We start from the raw sequence: 24,992 nt of genomic DNA, 5'->3' as shown, positions 1-24,992 counted from the left end.
CCGTCGTGGAAGAGGATGCTGCAGGCCTGGACTGCAAAGTGGCCGCAGCCACTACTGTGGAGGAGTGGGGCGGACAAGACGACAGGGCCACCTCTTCTGAAGAATGCAGCCTGTTTCTCGTGTCAATTTTCTTATTGACAAAAAGTCCAGAGTGTGGCTTTTCCCAGACTCTGCAGGCCTCGGCCAGAACATCCTTCTGCAAGAACAGGCCGGTACGCTCCAAGGGAGATAGGGTGAACACCCCAGAAAGCACGCCCTCTTGCAGAGCGGGTGCCTCAGGCACTGAAATATCTAAGAAGTCAATCATGTCCAGTACCCGGTCATGAAAAGCTCTGATAGAGCGGGGAAGGTCCTCTCTGTCCTGATCGCCTTGCGCGTCATTCGACAGGTCAGGATTCTGCTGAGCCGTGTCAGGCGCTGCCTTGTCCACAGGGGACAATGGAGGCAAAGGCTGAAGAGTCGGGGAAGGCACCTTAGGCAAGGAAGGCGCCGGCGGAACCACCGCAGAAACAGGTGGAGCCAGAGGGGCGGGAGGACATATCTCCCTAAAGAGTCCTTTGATATACTCCCTCATGGGGTCGGTACGCATAAGCGTTTGAAATTTATCGAAAAAAGCGTCCTCTGGGGACTGTTTCGGAACCTGAGGGGGCCTCTCATGAGGTGGACAAATCCAAGGACGTAACGGGGAAGGGTGCCACACTGGCCCCTCCACCGACGGTACCACATAAATCAACGGTGCCGACCCTGCAGGCAACAAAACATTGTGCGGAAGAGGCATCCGAGCGTTCTAGTCATAAACTGGCCGATAAGGATCCGCACAAGGGACTCTATGTTCACGCAAGGGACCAAGCCCTACACCTGAGGCCAATGGCGTAGTTGTAGGGGGAGCACCCAAAATGGCTGCCGCGGTCATGTCGGGAACGAGCGTCATTTTGTCCTCATGTGAGGGGAATTGCGGCACGTGAGGAAGTGAGGTAGGGGTCCCCGTCGATGGATCAGGGGTCTTAACTTTAGCCTTAACATAAGGGACCACGGCAGAGGCGGTACTGTGAGGCCTGGAATGTTTTTGTGACATACCAACTGCCAAATTATCCTTTGAAGGAAGGACCTCGGCACTGCCGGTAAAAGAAGAACTTTGCTTCTTTGCCCCCTCAACAGGTCTGGTGTCGCTGCAAGAGCGGGAACGGTGAGAAACAGCTTTCACCGACAAGGCCTTGCCGGGCCTCTCAGAACTGTTGGTAGCTTTAGCCTCTGGACGAAGGACCTCGGACCCAGGTCTGGTAACAGCCTTATCTGCGCGGGCCTCAAACATCCGTTCGGTGACAGCAAGCCAACCCAAGGCCTCGGGGTGCACCTGGTCCTATTTTTGAGGGAAGCCGACAGAGAGGCCTCAGAGCGAGTTCCGGTACCCCACGACTCAGTAGAACTGGGTCCACAAACAGCCCCCACAGGAGGGGCCTCGGAGCGTGCTCCGGTATCCACAGTCCCCTTACGGAGACCCTCAGAGAAAACTCTGGTATAATTATTAGGCCCAACTGGCACCTCAGGGCGAACCCCGGTGACAGAGCGATCAACACCCGTCCCGGCCCGAGAGGAACCTGGAAAGGTATCCCCCGGCCGAGGTGCTCTGAAAAGTAAAGAACTTACCGGGCATTTTTTCTTCTCGTCGATGAACGCCTGAAAATGTGAAGGAGGAGTTTGTCGGAACACCTCCTCCCACCGCTCCAACCGATGTTGAAGTGCCCGGACTGAAAAGGAGTCGCAGTAAAAACAGGAATCCCAACGGTGATCCGGACCCAAGCACTCTAAGCAAAGAGGATGGGGATCTGCCCTCGCGAAACGACAGTGACACGATGAACAGTCTGGAAAGTCAAGTTTGAACAACATAGACAGACTAGTACACCAATCGCTAGCGAGAGCCAGAGAGGAAAAAGGGAAGAAAACCTTCCGAGGATGCAAGTGCGTCCAGTCCCGAACGAGCAGAGAAAAGGACTGATGGGCGATACGTGGGGCGGAGCCAAGGTGGGCGGGGTTACAGCCGCCTGCCGGGCCCCGCGCAGAAAGAGAGGAAGGACACATTTTTTAAAACAAATTTTTTTGGATGCTTTTAACAAAGTGCTCCGGTCCCGTCCCACAGGACGGAGAGATGTCCCATAAGTATGGAGGAAAGGGGACGGGACGTAGGAGTATGTAGGAATTAGCACAGCAAGCCACCTTCTGAACCTTACCTATCTAGCTGCCAGCAGCCCACACTGGAAGGTAGCAGTTTCTATGCACGCTGTATGTAGGGGTGAGCCCAGCAGCCACCTTCTGAACCTCACCTAGCTACCTGCCAGCAGCCTAAACTGGAAGGTAGCAGTTTTCATGCACAGTTTTATGCAGGGGTGAGCCCAACAAGCCACCTTCTGGACCTCACCTATCTAGCTGTCTGCAGCCCACATTGGTAGGTAGCAGTTTCTATGCACGTTGCATGCAGGGGTGAGCCCAGCAAGCCACCTTCTGGACCTCACCTATCTATCTGCCTGCTGCCCACACTGTAAGGTAGCAGTTTCTATGCACGTTGTATGTAGGGGTGAGCCCAGCAAGCCACCTTCTGGACCTCACCTATCTAGCTGCCAGCAGCCCACTCTGGTAGGTAGCAGTTTCTATGCACGTTGTATGTAGGTGTGAGCCCAGCAAGCCACCTTCTGGACCTCACCTATCTAGCTGTCTGCAGCCCACACAGGAAGGTAGCAGTTTCTATGCATGTTGTATGTAGGTGTGAGCCCAGAAGCCACCTTCTGGACCTCACCTATCTAGCTGTCAGCAGCCCACACTGGAAGGTAGCAGTTTCTATGCACGTTGTATGCAGGTGTGAGCCCAGCAAGCCACCTTCTGGACCTCACCTATCTAGCTGCCTGCAGCCCACACTGGAAGGTAGCAGTTTCTATGCACGTTGTATGTAGGGGTGAGCCCAGCAAGCCACCTTCTGGACCTCGCCTATCTAGCTGCCTGCAGCCCATACTGGAAGGTAGCAGTTTCTATGCACGTTGTATTTAGGGGTGAGCCCAGCAAGCCACCTTCTGGACCTCACCTATCTAGCTGCCAGCAGCCCACACTAGTAGGTAGCAGTTTCTATGCACGTTGTATGTAGGGGTGAGCCCAGCAAGCCACCTTCTGGACCTCACCTATCTAGCTGTCTGCAGCCCACACTGGAAGGTAGCAGTTTCTATGCACGTTGTATGTAGGGGGGAGCCAAGCAAGCCACCTTCTGGACCTCACCTATCTAGCTGCCAGCAGCCCACTCTGGTAGGTAGCAGTTTCTATGCACGTTGTATGTAGGTGTGAGCCCAGAAGCCACCTTCTGGACCTCACCTATCTAGCTGCCAGCAGCCCACACTGGAAGGTAGCAGTTTCTATGCACGTTGTATGTAGGTGTGAGCCCGGCAAGCCACCTTCTGGACCTCACCTATCTAGCTGTCAGCAGCCCACACTGGAAGGTAGCAGTTTCTATGCACGTTGTATGTAGGGGTGAGCACGGCAAGCCACCTTCTGGACCTCACCTATCTAGCTGTCTGCAGCCCACACTGGAAGGTAGCAGTTTCTATGCACGTTGTATGTAGGGGGTAGCCCGGCAAGCCACCTTCTGGACCTCACCTATCTAGCTGCCTGCAGCCCACACTGGAAGGTAGCAGTTTCTATGCACGTTGTATGTAGGGGCGAGCCCGGCAAGCCACCTTCTGGACCTCACCTATCTAGCTGTCTGCAGCCCACACTGGAAGGTAGCAGTTTCTATGCACGTTGTATGTAGGGGTGAGCCCGGCAAGCCACCTTGTGGACCTCACCTATCTAGCTGTCTGCAGCCCACACTGGAAGGTAGCAGATTCTATGCACGTTGTATGTAGGGTTGAGCCCGGCAAGCCACCTTCTGGACCTCACCTATCTAGCTGTCTGCAGCGCACACTGGAAGGTATTAGTTTCTATGCACGTTGTATGTAGGGGAGAGCCCGGCAAGCCACCTTCTGGACCTCACCTATCTAGCTGCCTGCAGCCCACATTGGAAGGTAGCAGTTTCTATGCACATTGTATGTAGGGGTGAGCCCAGCAAGCCACCTTCTGGACCTCACCTATCTAGCTGCCTGCAGCCCACACTGGAAGGTAGCAGTTTCTATGCACGTTATATGTAGGTGTGAGCCCAGCAAGCCACCTTCTGGACCTCACCTATCTAGCTGCCTGCAGCCCACACTGGAAGGTAGCAGTTTCTAAGCACAGTTTTATGCAGGAATGAGCCCAGCAAGCCACCTTCTAAACCTCACCTATCTAGAAGTCAGCTGCCCACACTGGTAGGTAGCAGTTTCTAAGCACAGTTTTATAACCAGGTTACTCACCGTAGTGACCACCTTACTCCTAGTCCATAGTCCCCTTTCCTCCATACTTATGGGACATCTCTCCGTCCTGTGGGACGGGACCGGAGCACTTAGTAAAAAGCATCAAAACATTTTTTTTCAAAAATGTGTCCTTCCTCTCTTTCTGCGCGGGGCCGGGCACGAAGCCGTAAGCCTGCCCAACTTGGCTCCGCCCCGCGCATCGCCCATCAGTCCTTTTCTATCGCCAGGTCAGAGACCTATTAGCAATAACAGAGCAACCTTATTAGAGGGGGCGGCGGGCGGGCGTATGGAGTAAAGGGGACTATGGACTAGGAGTAAGGTGGTTAATACGGTGAGTAACCTGGTTATACTCCTACGTCCCGTCCCCTTTCCTCCATACTTATGGGAGATTCCAAAGCACTCCTAACTGGAACTACGGGTGGATGGAAATACCCCTTATTGAAAAAGGTTCTTCAGCACAGCCTGACCAAACTGAGCATCAGCTCTCGAGCTCATGTCAAGACAATAATGCTTACAAAAAGCAGATGGGGAGGCCCAAGTAGCTGCCCTAGCGATGGACTCCCAGGGGACATTCTTCTGAAAAGCAACCGCAGCTGCCTTGCCCCGCACCAGGTGTGCATGAATACTCTTAGGAGGTTTCAGCCCTTGGATGGTGAAAGACTCCGTAATGCAGGCAGCGATCCACCGAGAAATAGTCGCCTTAGACACCTGCTTACCCTGAGGGTTACCGAAAGTCACAAAAAGCTGAGAAGAACTCCTAAGATCGGAAGTCCTGTCAAGGTAGAACTTAAGAGCCCTTCTGACATCAAGACAGTGCAGAACCCTTTCCGCCTCTGAGGTAGGGTTCAGAAAAAAGACCGGCAGGGAGATCGACTGATTCAGATGGAATTCAGTTACCACCTTTGGTAGAAAGGCAGGGTTTGTCCATAGGACCACCTTGTCCTTGTGAAAAACCAAGAAGGGATGCTCCACTGACAAGGCCTGGAGCTCACTCACTCGCCTTGCTGAGGAAACGGCGACCAGAAAGGACACGCCCCATGATAGGTACTTGAGGTCCACCGTGGCCATGGGTTCAAAAGGCTTATGGCAGAGCGCCGTCAGGACTACATTTAGGTCCCACGGAGAGTGCGGACTACGAACTGGAGGGTAGAGGCGTGTCAAGCCTGCAAAATGCCTATTGAAGACTGAGTTACTCAGAGAGTAGGAACATTGGTCTGTAGAGAGGTAAGCGGAAACCACTGAAAGGTAGGTTCTGCAGGACAGAACGTGAACACCCGACTCTGCTAGGGAAGACACGAAGGACAGTGTCAATCGTAGCCACCCTTGGGTCCAACTGCGTTCCCAAACACCAATGACAGAACCTGAGCCATTTACTCCTGTATTGGGATCTGGTAGAGGGTTTCCTGGCTGCCTGGATAATACGCATGTTATCCATAGACAAGTTAAGATGCTCTAAAGACCTGAACTCAGGCACCATGCCGCCAAGCTGAGCGATTGTGGGGAGGGGTGCCATATCTGCTGCCCCCCCTGATGAAGAAGATCAGGGGTCACTGGTAGCCTGATCGGCGGATACACCGACAGGTGTTGAAGTTCTGAGAACCAAAACCTGGCCAGCCACCAGGGGGCTATGAGTAGAAGGGAGCAGTTCACCAAGTTCTTCAGCTTCCAAATTGCTGGATGGACTAGAGGCAGAGGCAGGAAGGCATAAGCTCTCATGTTGTGCCATGGAATCTCGAGAGCATCCCCCAGAGAGGAGGCTCCCAGCCCCCCTCTGGAAGCATACAGAGGAAGCTTCCTGTTCACCACCGCAGCGAAGAGATCCACCTCCGGTGTGCCCAAACGCAAGAAGATCTGTGAGAGGACCTCTGCCTTCAACTCCCACTCGTAGCTGACCACTGTCCGCCAGCTGAGGGCATCCGCTGTGACATTCAGCTGGCCCGGAATGTGTACTGCAAGCAGCCAGACACCATGAAGCACAGCCCACTCCCAAATCTGGATGGACAGTTCCACGAGGGGGGGAGATTTTGTTCCCCCTTGCTTCTTGATGTAATACATTGACACCACATTGTCCGTGCGTATATGGACCACTTTGTTGGCAATGACCGGTCTGAACGCCTTGAGCGCTAAAAAGATCGCCAGAAGCTCCAAATGATTTATGTGCAGGAGCTTGTCCTGAGACGACCAGAGGTCCGATACTTGTAGAAGATCTAACCTCGCACCCCACCACAGGAGGGAGGAGTCCGTCGTGATCGTCACCATAGGAGCTGGGTCCTGAAAACCCGCACCCACCGACAGGTTGCTGAAAGATGACCACCATTCCAGGTCCACTCTCATGGAATCCGGAATCATTATCAGCTTGGAATCCGGGTCCACCGCCTGACGCCAGGAACTCCGAAGAGCCATCTGGGTCCGTCTCATCTTGAGACGAGCAAGAGGAAGAGCCAGCACACACAAGGCCATGAGGCCCAGAAGCCTCTGCAACCACCAGGCCGACATGCTCTCGGACTGCGCAAACATCTGACACGTGGCTAACAGATCTGCCATTCTGTCCCCGGTCAGGTACACTCTGCAGTCGATCTTGTTCCAGTGAAAACCCAGGAAAATCAGGTATTGAGACACCGTCATGGAAGATTTCCGCCAGTTCACCGACAGCCCAAGATGGAACAGGAGCTGAAGGAGAGACTGGAGATTGCTCGCTGCTGCCAGCGGACAAGGGCTGCGTAAGAGCCAGTCATCCAAATATGGATACACATGAATACCCTGGAGACGAAGATGGGCCGCAATCCCCAACATCATCTTTGTGAAGAAACGCGGCGCCGAGCTGAGGGCAAAAGGAAGCCCTCGAAACTGGAAGTGCTCCTCTCCCAAAGAGAAGCAGAGATATCTCCTCTGTGGGTTCCAAATCAGGATATGCATGTACGCATCCTGAAGATCCACCACGCTGAGACAATCGCCCATCTGCAAGGATGAGCGTATCTGGCTGGGCGTGATCATCTTGAATTTCTCTTGCGGTAGGAAAAGATTGAACTGGGAAAGGTCTAGGATGGTGCGCAGGCCAGCCTGGTTGGGTTTGGGCACCGTAAACAGCCGGGAGTAAAAGCCCTCCCCTCGCTCCCCAAGGGGAACGGGTTCCACAGCTCTGAGGTCCCGAAGTTTTTGAACCTCGGCTTTGAGGGAGGGCGAGCCCGAGAGCTGTAAAGGAGGGTTGACGGGTGGGGTAGGGGGTAGAGGTAAGCGGAAGCCCGCCCGAGCGACTGACAAGACCCATCTGTCTTCTGTGATGGTCTGCCACGCCTCCCAATGAGACGCAATGCGTCCTCCCACCGGGGTCTCGTGCGAGCGCAGCAAACCCTCATTTAGTAGGTTTATCAGTGGCGGTGCCACCTGAACATGAGGAGGAGGCTGAGGAGCGGGAGAAACACTGCGTCCGTTGTTGCCTACGGCAGTTGTTCCCCGCAGGGGTATCCACTCTGCGAGATTTTCTGTCGAGGAAGCCCCTAAAGCCAGAGGAAGGTCGACTTTGCGACAACAGTCTCTGGGTTTTGAAAGGAGCTTTAACCAGGACAGACAAGAATTTAGCTGTCTGAGTGCTATCCTTCGTCTTGGTGAGTTTACATCTGTTGTAGAATGAAAGAGCTCCTTCCCATCGAACGGAAGGTCCAACACCTTGTCCTGCACTTCTTTTGAGAATTTAGTTGCATACAGCCACGCCTGCTGTGAGGTATCAACCCCCAGCATAAGGCCCCGAGCCGAGGTGTCTACGTGATGAGCCGCAGCCTCCAGGAGATCCTTGGCCAAGACCCTGGCGTCGGATAGGCCTCCTTTAAAGTCTTCCAGCTTCTCGACTGGGATAAACTCCTCAAACTCCAACAGACCTTTCCACATCCGCATGTTAGCTCCCGCTAATATCAATTCAAAGTTGGCCTGCCTGAGCTGCAAGGCTAAGTTGGCGAAGATTTTCATCCCGAGGGAGTTGAGGAGCTTGTCCTCCTTTCCCAGAACCTGAGTAGCCGTCGTGGAAGAGGATGCTGCAGGCCTGGACTGCAAAGTGGCCGCAGCCACTACTGTGGAGGAGTGGGGCGGACAAGACGACAGGGCCACCTCTTCTGAAGAATGCAGCCTGTTTCTCGTGTCAATTTTCTTATTGACAAAAAGTCCAGAGTGTGGCTTTTCCCAGACTCTGCAGGCCTCGGCCAGAACATCCTTCTGCAAGAACAGGCCGGTACGCTCCAAGGGAGATAGGGTGAACACCCCAGAAAGCACGCCCTCTTGCAGAGCGGGTGCCTCAGGCACTGAAATATCTAAGAAGTCAATCATGTCCAGTACCCGGTCATGAAAAGCTCTGATAGAGCGGGGAAGGTCCTCTCTGTCCTGATCGCCTTGCGCGTCATTCGACAGGTCAGGATTCTGCTGAGCCGTGTCAGGCGCTGCCTTGTCCACAGGGGACAATGGAGGCAAAGGCTGAAGAGTCGGGGAAGGCACCTTAGGCAAGGAAGGCGCCGGCGGAACCACCGCAGAAACAGGTGGAGCCAGAGGGGCGGGAGGACATATCTCCCTAAAGAGTCCTTTGATATACTCCCTCATGGGGTCGGTACGCATAAGCGTTTGAAATTTATCGAAAAAAGCGTCCTCTGGGGACTGTTTCGGAACCTGAGGGGGCCTCTCATGAGGTGGACAAATCCAGGGACGTAACGGGGAAGGGTGCCACACTGGCCCCTCCACCGACGGTACCACATAAATCAACGGTGCCGACCCTGCAGGCAACAAAACATTGTGCGGAAGAGGCATCCGAGCGTTCTAGTCATAAACTGGCCGATAAGGATCCGCACAAGGGACTCTATGTTCACGCAAGGGACCAAGCCCTACACCTGAGGCCAATGGCGTAGTTGTAGGGGGAGCACCCAAAATGGCTGCCGCGGTCATGTCGGGAACGAGCGTCATTTTGTCCTCATGTGAGGGGAATTGCGGCACGTGAGGAAGTGAGGTAGGGGTCCCCGTCGATGGATCAGGGGTCTTAACTTTAGCCTTAACATAAGGGACCACGGCAGAGGCGGTACTGTGAGGCCTGGAATGTTTTTGTGACATACCAACTGCCAAATTATCCTTTGAAGGAAGGACCTCGGCACTGCCGGTAAAAGAAGAACTTTGCTTCTTTGCCCCCTCAACAGGTCTGGTGTCGCTGCAAGAGCGGGAACGGTGAGAAACAGCTTTCACCGACAAGGCCTTGCCGGGCCTCTCAGAACTGTTGGTAGCTTTAGCCTCTGGACGAAGGACCTCGGACCCAGGTCTGGTAACAGCCTTATCTGCGCGGGCCTCAAACATCCGTTCGGTGACAGCAAGCCAACCCAAGGCCTCGGGGTGCACCTGGTCCTATTTTTGAGGGAAGCCGACAGAGAGGCCTCAGAGCGAGTTCCGGTACCCCACGACTCAGTAGAACTGGGTCCACAAACAGCCCCCACAGGAGGGGCCTCGGAGCGTGCTCCGGTATCCACAGTCCCCTTACGGAGACCCTCAGAGAAAACTCTGGTATAATTATTAGGCCCAACTGGCACCTCAGGGCGAACCCCGGTGACAGAGCGATCAACACCCGTCCCGGCCCGAGAGGAACCTGGAAAGGTATCCCCCGGCCGAGGTGCTCTGAAAAGTAAAGAACTTACCGGGCATTTTTTCTTCTCGTCGATGAACGCCTGAAAATGTGAAGGAGGAGTTTGTCGGAACACCTCCTCCCACCGCTCCAACCGATGTTGAAGTGCCCGGACTGAAAAGGAGTCGCAGTAAAAACAGGAATCCCAACGGTGATCCGGACCCAAGCACTCTAAGCAAAGAGGATGGGGATCCGCCCTCGCGAAACGACAGTGACACGATGAACAGTCTGGAAAGTCAAGTTTGAACAACATAGACAGACTAGTACACCAATCGCTAGCGAGAGCCAGAGAGGAAAAAGGGAAGAAAACCTTCCGAGGATGCAAGTGCGTCCAGTCCCGAACGAGCAGAGAAAAGGACTGATGGGCGATACGTGGGGCGGAGCCAAGGTGGGCGGGGTTACAGCCGCCTGCCGGGCCCCGCGCAGAAAGAGAGGAAGGACACATTTTTTAAAACAAATTTTTTGGATGCTTTTAACAAAGTGCTCCGGTCCCGTCCCACAGGACGGAGAGATGTCCCATAAGTATGGAGGAAAGGGGACGGGACGTAGGAGTATGTAGGAATTAGCACAGCAAGCCACCTTCTGAACCTTACCTATCTAGCTGCCAGCAGCCCACACTGGAAGGTAGCAGTTTCTATGCACGCTGTATGTAGGGGTGAGCCCAGCAGCCACCTTCTGAACCTCACCTAGCTACCTGCCAGCAGCCTAAACTGGAAGGTAGCAGTTTTCATGCACAGTTTTATGCAGGGGTGAGCCCAACAAGCCACCTTCTGGACCTCACCTATCTAGCTGTCTGCAGCCCACATTGGTAGGTAGCAGTTTCTATGCACGTTGCATGCAGGGGTGAGCCCAGCAAGCCACCTTCTGGACCTCACCTATCTATCTGCCTGCTGCCCACACTGTAAGGTAGCAGTTTCTATGCACGTTGTATGTAGGGGTGAGCCCAGCAAGCCACCTTCTGGACCTCACCTATCTAGCTGCCAGCAGCCCACTCTGGTAGGTAGCAGTTTCTATGCACGTTGTATGTAGGTGTGAGCCCAGCAAGCCACCTTCTGGACCTCACCTATCTAGCTGTCTGCAGCCCACACAGGAAGGTAGCAGTTTCTATGCATGTTGTATGTAGGTGTGAGCCCAGAAGCCACCTTCTGGACCTCACCTATCTAGCTGTCAGCAGCCCACACTGGAAGGTAGCAGTTTCTATGCACGTTGTATGTAGGTGTGAGCCCAGCAAGCCACCTTCTGGACCTCACCTATCTAGCTGCCTGCAGCCCACACTGGAAGGTAGCAGTTTCTATGCACGTTGTATGTAGGGGTGAGCCCAGCAAGCCACCTTCTGGACCTCGCCTATCTAGCTGCCTGCAGCCCATACTGGAAGGTAGCAGTTTCTATGCACGTTGTATTTAGGGGTGAGCCCAGCAAGCCACCTTCTGGACCTCACCTATCTAGCTGCCAGCAGCCCACACTAGTAGGTAGCAGTTTCTATGCACGTTGTATGTAGGGGTGAGCCCAGCAAGCCACCTTCTGGACCTCACCTATCTAGCTGTCTGCAGCCCACACTGGAAGGTAGCAGTTTCTATGCACGTTGTATGTAGGGGGGAGCCAAGCAAGCCACCTTCTGGACCTCACCTATCTAGCTGCCAGCAGCCCACTCTGGTAGGTAGCAGTTTCTATGCACGTTGTATGTAGGTGTGAGCCCAGAAGCCACCTTCTGGACCTCACCTATCTAGCTGCCAGCAGCCCACACTGGAAGGTAGCAGTTTCTATGCACGTTGTATGTAGGTGTGAGCCCGGCAAGCCACCTTCTGGACCTCACCTATCTAGCTGTCAGCAGCCCACACTGGAAGGTAGCAGTTTCTATGCACGTTGTATGTAGGGGTGAGCACGGCAAGCCACCTTCTGGACCTCACCTATCTAGCTGTCTGCAGCCCACACTGGAAGGTAGCAGTTTCTATGCACGTTGTATGTAGGGGGTAGCCCGGCAAGCCACCTTCTGGACCTCACCTATCTAGCTGCCTGCAGCCCACACTGGAAGGTAGCAGTTTCTATGCACGTTGTATGTAGGGGCGAGCCCGGCAAGCCACCTTCTGGACCTCACCTATCTAGCTGTCTGCAGCCCACACTGGAAGGTAGCAGTTTCTATGCACGTTGTATGTAGGGGTGAGCCCGGCAAGCCACCTTGTGGACCTCACCTATCTAGCTGTCTGCAGCCCACACTGAAAGGTAGCAGATTCTATGCACGTTGTATGTAGGGGTGAGCCCGGCAAGCCACCTTCTGGACCTCACCTATCTAGCTGTCTGCAGCGCACACTGGAAGGTATTAGTTTCTATGCACGTTGTATGTAGGGGAGAGCCCGGCAAGCCACCTTCTGGACCTCACCTATCTAGCTGCCAGCAGCGCACACTGGTAGGAGCACTTTCTATGCACGTTGTATGTAGGGGTGAGCCCGGCAAGCCCCCTTCTGGACCTCACCTATCTAGCTGCCAGCAGCCCACACTGAAAGGTAGCAGTTTCTATGCACGTTGTATGTAGGGGTGAGCCCGGCAAGCCACCTTCTGGACCTCACCTATCTAGCTGTCTGCAGCCCACACTGGAAGGTAGCAGTTTCTATGCACGTTGTATGTAGGGGTGAGCCAAGCAAGCCACCTTCTGGACCTCACCTATCTAGCTGCCAGCAGCCCACTCTGGTAGGTAGCAGTTTCTATGCACGTTGTATGTAGGTGTGAGCCCAGAAGCCACCTTCTGTACCTCACCTATCTAGCTGTCAGCAGCCCACACTGGAAGGTAGCAGTTTCTATGCACGTTGTATGTAGGTGTGAGCCCGGCAAGCCACCTTCTGGACCTCACCTAGCTAGCTGTCAGCAGCCCACACTGGAAGGTAGCAGTTTCTATGCACGTTGTATGTAGGGGTGAGCCCGGCAAGCCACCTTCTGGAACTCACCTATCTAGCTGTCTGCAGCCCACACTGGAAGGTAGCAGTTTCTATGCACGTTGTATGTAGGGTCTAGCCCGGCAAGCCACCTTCTGGACCTCACCTATCTAGCTGCCTGCAGCCCACACTGGAAGGTAGCAGTTTCTATGCACGTTGTATGTAGGGGCGAGCCCGGCAAGCCACCTTCTGGACCTCACCTATCTAGCTGTCTGCAGCCGACACTGGAAGGTAGCAGTTTCTATGCACGTTGTATGTAGGGGCGAGCCCGGCAAGCCACCTTCTGGACCTCACCTATCTAGCTGTCTGCAGCCTACACTTGAAGGTAGCAGTTTCTATGCACATTGTATGTAGGGGTGAGCCCGGCAAGCCACCTTCTGGACCTCACCTATCTAGCTGTCTGCAGCGCACACTGGAAGGTATTAGTTTCTATGCACGTTGTATGTAAGGGTGAGCCCGGCAAGCCACCTTCTGGACCTCACCTATCTAGCTGCCAGCAGCGCACACTGGTAGGAGCAGTTTCTATGCACGTTGTATGTAGGGGTGAGCCCGGCAAGCCACCTTCTGGACATCACCTATCTAGCTGCCAGCAGCCCACACTGAAAGGTAGCAGTTTCTATGCACGTTGTATGTAGGGGTGAGCCCGGCAAGCCACCTTCTGGACCTCACCTATCTAGCTGCCTGCAGCCCACACTGGAAGGTAGCAGTTTCTATGCATGTTGTATGTAGGAATGAGCCCGGGAAGCCACCTTCTGGACCTCACCTATCTAGCTGCCTGCAGCCCACACTGGAAGGTAGCATTTTCTATGCACGTTGTATGTAGGGGTGAGCCCGGCAAGCCACCTTCTGGACCTCACCTATCTAGCTGCCTGCAGCCCACACTGAAAGGTAGCAGTTTCTTTGCACATTGTATGTAGGGGTGAGCCCGGCAAGCCACCTTCTGGACCTCACCTATCTAGCTGCCTGCAGCCCACACTGGAAGGTAGCAGTTTCTATGCATGCTGTATGTAGGGGTGAGCCCAGCAAGCCACCTTCTGGACCTCACCTATCTAGCTGCCTGCAGCCCACACTGGAATGTAGCAGTTTCTATGCACGCTGTATGTAGGGGTGAGCCCGGCAAGCCACCTTCAGACCTCACCTATCTATCTGCCTGCAGCCCACACTGGAAGGTAGCAGTTTTTATGCACGTTGTATGTAGGGGTGAGCTCGGCAAGCCACCTTCTGGACCTCACCTATCTAGCTGCCTGCAGCCCACACTGGAAGGTAGCAGTTTCTATGCACGTTGTATTTAGGGGTGAGCGCGGCAAGCCACCTTCTGGACCTCACCTATCTAGCTGCCTGCAGCCCACACTGGAAGGTAGCAGTTTCTATGCATGTTACATGTAGGGGTGAGCCCGGCAAGCCACCTTCTGGACCTCACCTATCTAGCTGTCTGCAGCCCGCACTGGAAGGTAGCAGTTTCTATGCACGTTGCATGTAGGGGTGAGCCCGGCAAGCCACCTTCAGAACCTCACCTATCTAGCTGTCTGCAGCCCACACTGGAAAGTATCAGTTTCTATGCACGTTGCATGTAGGGGTGAGCCCGGCAAGCCACCTTCTGAATCACCTATCTAGCTGTCTGCAGTCCACACTGATAGGTATCAGTTTCTATGCACGCTGTATGTAGGGGTGAGCCCGGCAAGCCACTTTCTGGACCTCACCTATCTAGCTGCCAGCAGCCCACACTGGAAGGTAGCAGTTTCTATGCACGTTGTATGTAGGGGTGAGCCCGGCAAGCCACCTTCTGGACCTCACCTATCTAGCTGTCTGCAGCCCACACTGGAAGGTAGCAGTTTCTCTGCAAGTTGTATGTAGGGGTGAGCCCGGCAAGCCACCTTCTGGACCTCACCTATCTAGCTGCCAGCAGCGCACACTGGTAGGTAGTAGTTTCTATGCACGTTGTATGTAGGGGTGAGCCCGGCAAGCCACCTTCTGGACCTCACCTATCTAGCTGCCTGCAGCCCACACTGGAAGGTAGCAGTTTCTATGCATGTTACATGTAGGGGTGAGCCCGGCAAGCCACCTTCTGGACCTCACCTATCTAGCTGCCTGCAGCCCACACTGGAAGGTAGCAGTTTCTATGCATGTTACATGTAGGGGTGAGCCTGGCAAGCCACCTTCTGGACCTCACCTATCTAGCTGTCTGCAGCCCACACTGGAAGGTAGCAGTTTCTATGCACGTTGCATGTAGGGGTGAGCCCGGCAAGCCACCTTCTGAACCTCACCTATCTAGCTGTCTGCAGCCCACACTGGAAAGTATCAGTTTCTATGCACGTTGCATGTAGGGGTGAGCCCGGCAAGCCACCTTCTGAATCACTTATCTAGCTGTCTGCAGTCCACACCGATAGGTATCAGTTTCTATGCACGCTGTATGTAGGGGTGAGCCCGGCAAGCCACTTTCTGGACCTCACCTATCTAGCTGCCAGCAGCCCACACTGGAAGGTAGCAGTTTCTATGCACGCTGTATGTAGGGGTGAGCCCGGCAAGCCACTTTCTGGACCTCACCTATCTAGCTGTCTGCAGCCCACACTGGAAGGTAGCAGTTTCTATGTAGGTTGTATGTAGGGGTGAGCCCGGCAAGCCACCTTCTGGACCTCACCTATCTAGCTGTCTGCAGCCCACACTGGAAGGTAGCAGTTTCTATGTAGGTTGTATGTAGGGGTGAGCCCGGCAAGCCACCTTCTGGACCTCACCTATCTAGCTGCCTGCAGCCCACACTGGAAGGTAGCAGTTTCTATGCACACTGTATGTAGGGGTGAGCCCTGCAAGCCACCTTCGGACCTCACCTATCTAGCTGCCTGCAGCCCACACTGGAAGGTAGCAGTTTCTATGCACTTTGTATGTAGGGGTGAGCCCGGCAAGCCACCTTCTGGACCTCACCTATCTAGCTGCCTGCAGCCCACACTGGAAGGTAGCAGTTTCTATGCACGTTGTATGTAGGGGTGAGCCCGGCAAGCCACCTTCTGGACCTCACCTATCTAGCTGCCTGCAGCCCACACTGGAAGGTAGCAGTTTCTATGCACGTTACATGTAGGGGTGAGCCCGGCAAGCCACCTTCTGGACCTCACCTATCTAGCTGTCTGCAGCCCACACTGGAAGGTAGCAGTTTCTATGCACGTTGCATGTAGGGGTGAGCGCGGCAAGCCACCTTCTGAACCTCACCTATCTAGCTGTCTGCAGCCCACACTGGAAGGTATCAGTTTCTATGCACGTTGCATGTAGGGGTGAGCCCGGCAAGCCACCTTCTGAATCACCTATCTAGCTGTCTGCAGCCCACACTGATAGGTATCAGTTTCTATGCACGCTGTATGTAGGGGTGAGCCCGGCAAGCCACTTTCTGGACCTCTAGCTGTCTGCAGCCCACACTGGAAGGTAGCAGTTTCTATGCACGTTGTATGTAGGGGTGAGCCCGGCAAGCCACCTTCTGGACCTCACCTATCTAGCTGCCAGCAGCGCACACTGGTAGGTAGTAGTTTCTATGCACGTTGTATGTAGGGGTGAGCCCGGCAAGCCACCTTCTGGACCTCACCTATCTAGCTGCCTGCAGCCCACACTGGAAGGTAGCAGTTTCTATGCATGTTACATGTAGGGGTGAGCCCGGCAAGCCACCTTCTGGACCTCACCTATCTAGCTGTCTGCAGCCCACACTGGAAGGTAGCAGTTTCTATGCAAGTTGTATGTAGGGGTGAGCCCGGCAAGCCACCTTCTGGACCTCACCTATCTAGCTGCCTGCAGCCCACACTAGAAGGTAGCAGTTTCTATGCATGTTACATGTAGGGGTGAGCCCGGCAAGCCACCTTCTGGACCCCACCTATCTAGCTGTCTGCAGCCCACACTGGAAGGTAGCAGTTTCTATGCACGTTGCATGTAGGGGTGAGCCCGGCAAGCCACCTTCTGAACCTCACCTATCTAGCTGTCTGCAGCCCACACTGGAAAGTATCAGTTTCTATGCACGTTGCATGTAGGGGTGAGCCCGGCAAGCCACCTTCTGAATCACCTATCTAGCTGTCTGCAGTCCACACTGATAGGTATCAGTTTCTATGCACGCTGTATGTAGGGGTGAGCCCGGCAAGCCACTTTCTGGACCTCACCTATCTAGCTGCCAGCAGCCCACACTGGAAGGTAGCAGTTTCTATGCACGCTGTATGTAGGGATGAGCCCGGCAAGCCACTTTCTGGACCTCACCTATCTAGCTGTCTGCAGCCCACACTGGAAGGTAGCAGTTTCTATGTAGGTTGTATGTAGGGGTGAGCCCGGCAAGCCACCTTCTGGACCTCACCTATCTAGCTGCCTGCAGCCCACACTAGAAGGTAGCAGTTTCTATGCATGTTATATGTAGGGGTGAGCCCGGCAAGCCACCTTCTGGACCCCACCTATCTAGCTGTCTGCAGCCCACACTGGAAGGTAGCAGTTTCTATGCACGTTGCATGTAGGGGTGAGCCCGGCAAGCCACCTTCTGAACCTCACCTATCTAGCTGTCTGCAGCCCACACTGGAAAGTATCAGTTTCTATGCACGTTGCATGTAGGGGTGAGCCCGGCAAGCCACCTTCTGAATCACCTATCTAGCTGTCTGCAGTCCACACTGATAGGTATCAGTTTCTATGCACGCTGTATGTAGGGGTGAGCCCGGCAAGCCACTTTCTGGACCTCACCTATCTAGCTGCCAGCAGCCCACACTGGAAGGTAGCAGTTTCTATGCACGCTGTATGTAGGGATGAGCCCGGCAAGCCACTTTCTGGACCTCACCTATCTAGCTGTCTGCAGCCCACACTGGAAGGTAGCAGTTTCTATGTAGGTTGTATGTAGGGGTGAGCCCGGCAAGCCACCTTCTGGACCTCACCTATCTAGCTGTCTGCAGCCCACACTGGAAGGTAGCAGTTTCTATGTAGGTTGTATGTAGGGGTGAGCCCGGCAAGCCACCTTCTGGACCTCACCTATCTAGCTGCCTGCAGCCCACACTGGAAGGTAGCAGGTTCTATGCACTTTGTATGTAGGGGTGAGCCTGGCAAGCCACCTTCTGGACCTCACCTATCTAGCTGCCTGCAGCCCACACTGGAAGGTAGCAGTTTCTATGCACGTTGTATGTAGGGGTGAGCCCGGCAAGCCACCTTCTGGACCTCACCTATATAGCTGCCTGCAGCCCACACTGGAAGGTAGCAGTTTCTATGCACGTTGCATGTAGGGGTGAGAACGGCAAGCCACCTTCTGAACCTCACCTATCTAGCTGTCTGCAGCCCACACTGGAAGGTATCAGTTTCTATGCACGTTGCATGTAGGGGTGAGCCCGGCAAGCCACCTTCTGAATCACCTATCTAGCTGTCTGCAGCCCACACTGATAGGTATCAGTTTCTATGCACGCTGTATGTAGGGGTGAGCCCGGCAAGCCACTTTCTGGACCTCACCTATCTAGCTGCCAGCAGCCCACACTGGAAGGTAGCAGTTTCTATGCACGCTGTATGTAGGGGTGAGCCCGGCAAGCCACCTTCTGGACCTCACCTATCTAGCTGTCTGCAGCCCACACTGGAAGGTAGCAGTTTCTATGCAGGTTGTATGTAGGGGTGAGTCCGGCAAGCCACCTTCTGGAGCTCACCTATCTAGCTGTCTGCAGCCCACACTGGAAGGTAGCAGTTTCTATGCACGTTGTATGTAGGGGTGAGCCCGGCAAGCCACCTTCTGGACCTCACCTATCTAGCTGTCTGCAGCCCACACTGGAAGGTAGCAGTTTCTATGCAAGTTGTATGTAGGGGTGAGCCCGGCAAGCCACCTTCTGGACCTCACCTATCTAGCTGCCAGCAGCGCACACTGGAAGGTAGTAGTTTCTATGCACGTTGTATGTAGGGGTGAGCCCGGCAAGCCACCTTCTGGACCTCACCTATCTAGCTGTCTGCAGCCCACACTGGAAGGTAGCAGTTTCTATGCACGTTGTATGTAGGGGTGAGCCCAGCAAGCCACCTTCTGAACCTCACCTATCTAGCTGTCTGCAGCCCACACTGGAAGGTAGCAGTTTCTATGCACGCTGTATGTAGGGGTGAGCCCAGCAAGCCACCTTCTGAATCGCACATGTTTAGCTGCCAGCAGCCCACTCTGGTAGGTAGCAGTTTCTAGGCACTTTGTATGTAGGGGTGTGCCCAGCAAGCCACCTTCTGAGGTGGTGGGCTGCTGCATCTGGACATTGTTTTGTGGAGGAATGTATGTGTGATATGCATTTTGTCACATACATCATGGCTTGTCTGACTGTGATTTTAATTTCAATTCTGAGACATGTAATGTAAGTATACTAAAGCGTGACTGCTATGTCCGGTTTCTTCAGTAAATGCAGGTTCCAAGTAGTGGCCTGGGAAGAAGTGAACGTTGAATGCCCCGCTCACTACTTAGTGGCTGTCCCCATATTTTAATGTAAACCTGTGATTGGGGTTGCAGGCCGTAACCCAATTTCTGATGAACATGGAAGATCTGCTCCACTTTCTGGCACTGTAAGGAAGAAGCTAACCTAAAGATGGAACGGGGAAGTCTGCCCCAGAAGACCACCTGATGCAAAGCTCTGCCCAATACCTTGCAAGACTAGTCCGAGCGGAGCTGTGGTCATCATGTGTTTACTGCCTCTCTAATCTAGAGCAGAGGATGATCCCCCCCCCTACCCCCGTTGCTGAGGAAGAGGGCTAACGGGAACCAAGACTTCCTGCCGCCGGCGCACCAGAGCCTCCATCTGCAAAGTCCAGGGAAGCCTGCTACCACTGACACTGATAGCCCCAACAGATAGAAAGGTCTGTTAAACACCTCAGTCTTGCCCTGTTTCTTTCTGACATACATGACTGAAACTCTCTTTTTAGCCTTTGTTTCTCTACGGATGTAGGTTTTAAGAGCTAGCTACAGCTAGATACATGCAATCATCCAGATAGGTTTGGATTATGAAATGCCTTTTCTTTCATACTTTAGAAAGCAGGTTTTCCCTCTATGATTAAAATGGGCCCAGACTTTTCGCCCCAGGGCAGAGATCTTCAGTGTTTACGAATATCAATGAAGATCACATGATGGAGAATTGACTTTTTCACAGTGAATTAAAAGATCATAGATTCATTCGTACGACTATGAATGTCATTTTCCAACTAAAGATTTCTATCAGCTGTGGCAAGGCAGGCTGACTGACTGGCAGCGTACCATTTCACATTGGCGTCCTCTTCTGACACCTCACACTCCAGCTCCACCCGGTCGCCGCAGTACGAGCTCACGTTCTCCAGCTCTTTTGTCACCAGCACTGGAGGCTCTGAAATCAAAGAGACATGGATCAGCCGCTTCAGTGCAGAGGGATCTGCATAACGTTTAGGGAAGTGTCCGTATGTGAAAGATAGGGATGACCTCATCGATTCCTTGAACAGCAAGAGCACAAGTTTCAGGATACCCAGAATGCATGTGTAAGAAAAACATCCACATATAACGAGACAGTGAGATATAGCTGGTAAGCAATCTCGCTGAGCTAGGTGTTCCCTTCTGAAGTCTCTAGAATTCCAGACGTTTTAAAACAAACAATGTATTTGTCATTTTCAATATATAACAAGTCATGTGAGTGCAGTGTGGTCATCTTTACCATTTATCAAAACACTGTGTTCTTAAACCTCCTTTTTAAACATAGGGAGAGGAGCAAGAATCCAAACCTTAGCCACCCACGCCCATCCCTTATGCACCTCATCATCATCACTCCTCCTAGTATGCACCATCTCCCAGTAAGCCTAGCCCGTCCCATCCCCAAACATGCCTCCCTGCAGCGCAACCCTCATCTAGGCTAACCCGATGCCTAGCGCGGTCTCAAGCCCGTCCTGTATCTAATGCCATACCGTGTACCTTGGAAGCATCTTCCCCCCCATGGTACCACCAGAGCTGCCACGTCCATTTGGGCCCTTACTCCCTTGAGCATTGCCCTGCACCAGTCACCCAGGCTGGGCCCACCCGATGCCTCCAGTGCCATGGCGTTTGCCTTTCCCAATGAGCCGCAGGCTTAAGAGACAGTGCTGGACCGTGCACTGGATCCTCACCGGGACCATCTCAACAATTCTTCACAGCCCATTTCCCTAAACCCCTTCGTCCGGTTACACCCCCAACACATATGTAGATATGTTGCTACCTCCCTCTTACACCTCCAACAGTTCGGGGCTGCACCGGGGTGGCATAGGCCTGTTGCACATTCCTGGATACTAGCTTTGCATGCATGAGAAATCTGCAACAGTCCCCATCCGAGATTTGTACCCATAAATCTCTCTCCCATTTGAGGTTCAATACTCCAGCCTTTGCGTCCAGCTCAGCTCTACCTGCTGCATATAGCTCAAAGACATTCCTCCTTCCATCCGCCCATTGTAACGGCACTAAATTCACCCCATGACTACGAGGTCTCTCTGGGAAACCTTCCCATACCGCTCTCCCCCCGCCACCAGGGTGGCAAACTCCAGGATGTTGAGGCGGACCGTCGGGTGAGCAGCTCTAGATTCCCTAAAGTTAATGGCTCTGCCCTCCTTGCAAATATCATCAACCATCCCACCTCCTCCCAGTCACCCCGCACTAATCACCCCCTTCCGATGGGGACCATTCCCCAATCCACCACAACTCAGCGGCATAGCTGGCATAAAGGGCACCCTCTGTCGTAAGAGTTTGGTAGCCCTCCACCACATTTGAATAATCGTACTACCTGGAGTCAAGTGCCAGCCAAGCTCCCTTTCTCTTCACCCGAGCAAGTCCATTAGCCGTTGAGGCCCAGATTCAGTCCTAATCCACTCAGTGAGATGATCCCCATGTGGGAGAACAAACCAACCTGCCGGTAACTGTAGGGTACCCAACGCAATCCTCGGGACCCCCACCCTGGCATAACACCTAATCAGCGTTCCATGTAGAGCCCAGAAGCAAGCAGCTTTCAGGACCATGGGCATTACCTGAAAGAATCATTTTCACAGTGCCACCCGTCCCATTAGGGAGATGGGAAGAATTTAAGAAGGTTTTAATCAACATTCCAAGGGTGATACCCTGAGTACCATTTGAAGTGGTAATAAAGACCTATTAGCACCCAGGGGAGTGACAACCTCTTATTGGGAGGCTGGTAACACGGGCTTGTTATGGGTGGTACAAGCCAATCTTCATGACTCACTTCGGTGCCAGTCTGCCGTTTCTCCATCCTTCGACCCTCAGCCCACCCGACCCCCGATCTCTGGTACTCCACACCATCAATTCTGCCTCCTGCAGCCCCGATCAGCCACTTCAGCCTCAACTTGTCCCCTCCCTCCTCAGGCCCCCCAATCACCTCCCTGCAGCCCCTTTTCAGTCGCATTCTTGTATCACTCCTGCTGTCGGCCATTTTGAATTTTTGGTTTTTATGACAGAAAATCTATGTTGTGCAAAATGACTCCCTCATTAAAATAAAAACAGTATTAGAAACGCGCGAGACAAACCAGCCCGGGTGCTAACAGTATTAATTCCAGCTGTGGCGGGCAGGTGGGCTGTGCACTCAGAGGGGCCCTGCTTCGTCCTAAATTAACACTACACTTGAACATTGGATTACTGGCAGTGCCAATGCAGACGCCACACTGACAGAAGACTGCAATGGCGTTCTGCCCCAGCAATTCAGTGTTTCTCCCTCGTCTCTTCCTGTTCTAGCTTCAGTGGGCGTCTGCGCCTGTGGCTTGCGCATGGCATATAACGCCAATGACTGCCCTCAACGTCAGGCTATAATGCCACAGTATTACAATTCTTTCGAGTGGGGCCAAAATGGCATGAAGCACTATGTGGAAAAACGATAGCGTTTATAGATTGTTTGACGAATCCTGAATATGCTGCTGGATTGCCTTTGCTTTTGAAGTGCGGAGCTGCGCTTCTGATCAAGCTACACAAACACACAAGCTTCGAGTTCACAAAACGTGCCTGCGATGGTACGTTTTGCATTGTCCACGACTGGGGGAGTGCATGAAAGAGCTACAGAATAATGGCAAACGTGTGCTGCCACTCCACGGTGCATCCTGTGCTTCAGATGGATGCCGGCACAGGGATTGTGTGAATATATATAATGCAGAATGTTCCAGTGGAACACGCTCACTGTAGTGTCTCCACTGGGCATCTGGGCTGGTCACGCCACCCTATGCCTGTGTCCCTTCAAGTGTACAGCCGCTCAGGCACCTCTCTGCCATTAAATAGAGGGGAGATTGTACCTCGACCTTCCAGCCAGAGTATTTATTTATTTATTTATTCACATTTGTAAAGCGCGCAGCAGCCCGTGGGCATCGTGGCGCTGTTTGAAGACAATGAGCTTAGTTACATAGTACAGTCTTAATAATAGACAGGAAGTACATTCTTAGTTACAACATGCATGGTAGGGACTGACTCAGGGGGAGAGGGGAGAGGGAGAGGAGTTAGCTGAATAGACTAGTTTTTAGGGCTTTCCTGAACGCAGAGAGGGAGGGCTCAGCTCTGAGTTGGTAGTGCGTCCAAAGTTTAGGTTCTAAATGAGGGAAGCCAATACCCCCTGCTTTGGCTCTTTTGATGGAAGGGATGCGTAGTTTGTTGGCATGGCAGGTTGAAGATGTATCTTTAACAATGGTATGGTATAGGTAGGGTGGAGCGTCGGGTGTAAGGCACTTGTGTAAGGGTAAGGGTCTTAAATGTGATCTGATCCTTCATTAGGAGTCAATATGCGTCTCGTCTAGCTTGAGTGATGTGGTCCCTTTTCGGCATATTTAGGGCTGCTCTAAGAGCGTTATTCTGAATGACCTGGAGTCGGTTTAGATTTTTTGCAGAGGTCCCTACTAAGAGGACATTGCAATAATCTAATTTGGCTCCAATGGTAGCTCTAGCTATAGAGAGCCGGTTTCTTTTGGAAAGGAAGGATTTAACTGCATTGATAAGCCTAGTGGTATGGGCAGAAGCGGAAGCAATGGTGCTAACCTGTCGCCTCATGGATAGAGTGGAGTCTATGTGAACACCCAATGTTTTATCTGATGATGAGACAGGGATGAGCGAGTTGTCTATGGTGAAATTACAGTATTTTTGAGCCGTTTTAGCTAGTGTTTCTTTGGGAACGATAATGAGGATCTCGGTTTTGTCTCCATGGAGACACAGCCCATTTGTCGCCATCCAGCGTTGGATGGTGCTATGAATCAGGTGCAGGGCTGCAGCGTCTTGGTCATAGGAATCTGAGAGAGGCTGGAGTACCTGCGTGTCATCGGCATAATTTGTGTAAGCAATGCAGAGGGAGTCCAATTTGTCAAAATGAGGTTTGGTAAATAGATTGTAAAGAGTGGGAGCTGTGCAGGAGCTCTGAGTGAATCCACAGTGTTTGGTAGAGGGAGCCTCACTTGCTTGGTTGGAGAAAACGTTCATGGTTCTTCCATTTAAGAAAGAAGTGATCCATGAGGAGGCCTCATTGGAGAATTGTACTCCATGAATGAGATGTGATGTGAGGCTCTTGTGGTCCACAAGATCAAAGACAGTCGAGTGGCCAAGAAGTAGGAGGAGGGCAGGCTAACCTTTGTCCATAATTGTTGTTATTTGATTTTTAAGATTTAGGTGGGGGGTTTCTGTGCCATGTCCTTTGCAGAATCCTGATTGCCTCTTAAAGAGGATGGCACTGGTTTCAATAAATAGTGGAATTTGATTGAACAGAGGGCATACCCATGCTTATGTACATTGAGGTAAACGAGGCATTAATGAATGCTTTAAGGAGAGGTGCAAGGAAGTTGGCGCTTTCTTTAACGTTGTTAGGGGGGCAGATGTCTGCTCTACACATGGATGGTTTAAGACGTTTAAGGAGGTGAAGGACTTCTTGTTCCGTGACATCATGGAAAGAGAAGAGCTGGTTAGTGGGATCTTGGGGTATGTGGTGGGCCGGGAAAGGCTGGACATGTTTGGGCAGGTCTCTGGATTGCACTTGAGTATTGCAAGGTGTCCATCGCCTCCCGTTTGGAATGTCACATGATTATTTAAATAATGTGTGCGGTACCTGTTCCCGCTAAAAGACATCATTCCAGGATTATGGCGGAAAG

At 52.9% G+C, this 24,992-nt stretch overlaps 1 protein-coding gene across 13 annotated transcripts in view; it reads right to left on the bottom strand.

Moving 5' to 3' along the window:
- The window catches only part of MYBPC1 (myosin binding protein C1), a 1,087,780-nt gene that overhangs the window by 712,113 nt on the left and 350,675 nt on the right, over nucleotides 1-24,992 (bottom strand). For all 13 annotated transcript variants that reach the window (XM_069629883.1, XM_069629891.1, XM_069629879.1 and 10 more), the window contains one exon: nucleotides 20,137-20,242. In XM_069629883.1, the coding sequence (XP_069485984.1) occupies nucleotides 20,137-20,242 (106 nt within the window). The remainder of the gene's footprint in view (nucleotides 1-20,136; nucleotides 20,243-24,992) is intronic.

The sequence above is a fragment of the Ambystoma mexicanum genome, chromosome 12, assembly GCF_040938575.1.
Source record: "Ambystoma mexicanum isolate Mex_15411 chromosome 12, UKY_AmexF1_1, whole genome shotgun sequence".
Classification (NCBI taxonomy): Eukaryota; Metazoa; Chordata; class Amphibia; order Caudata; family Ambystomatidae; genus Ambystoma; species Ambystoma mexicanum.
This window is presented reverse-complemented; position numbering and strand designations above follow the sequence as displayed.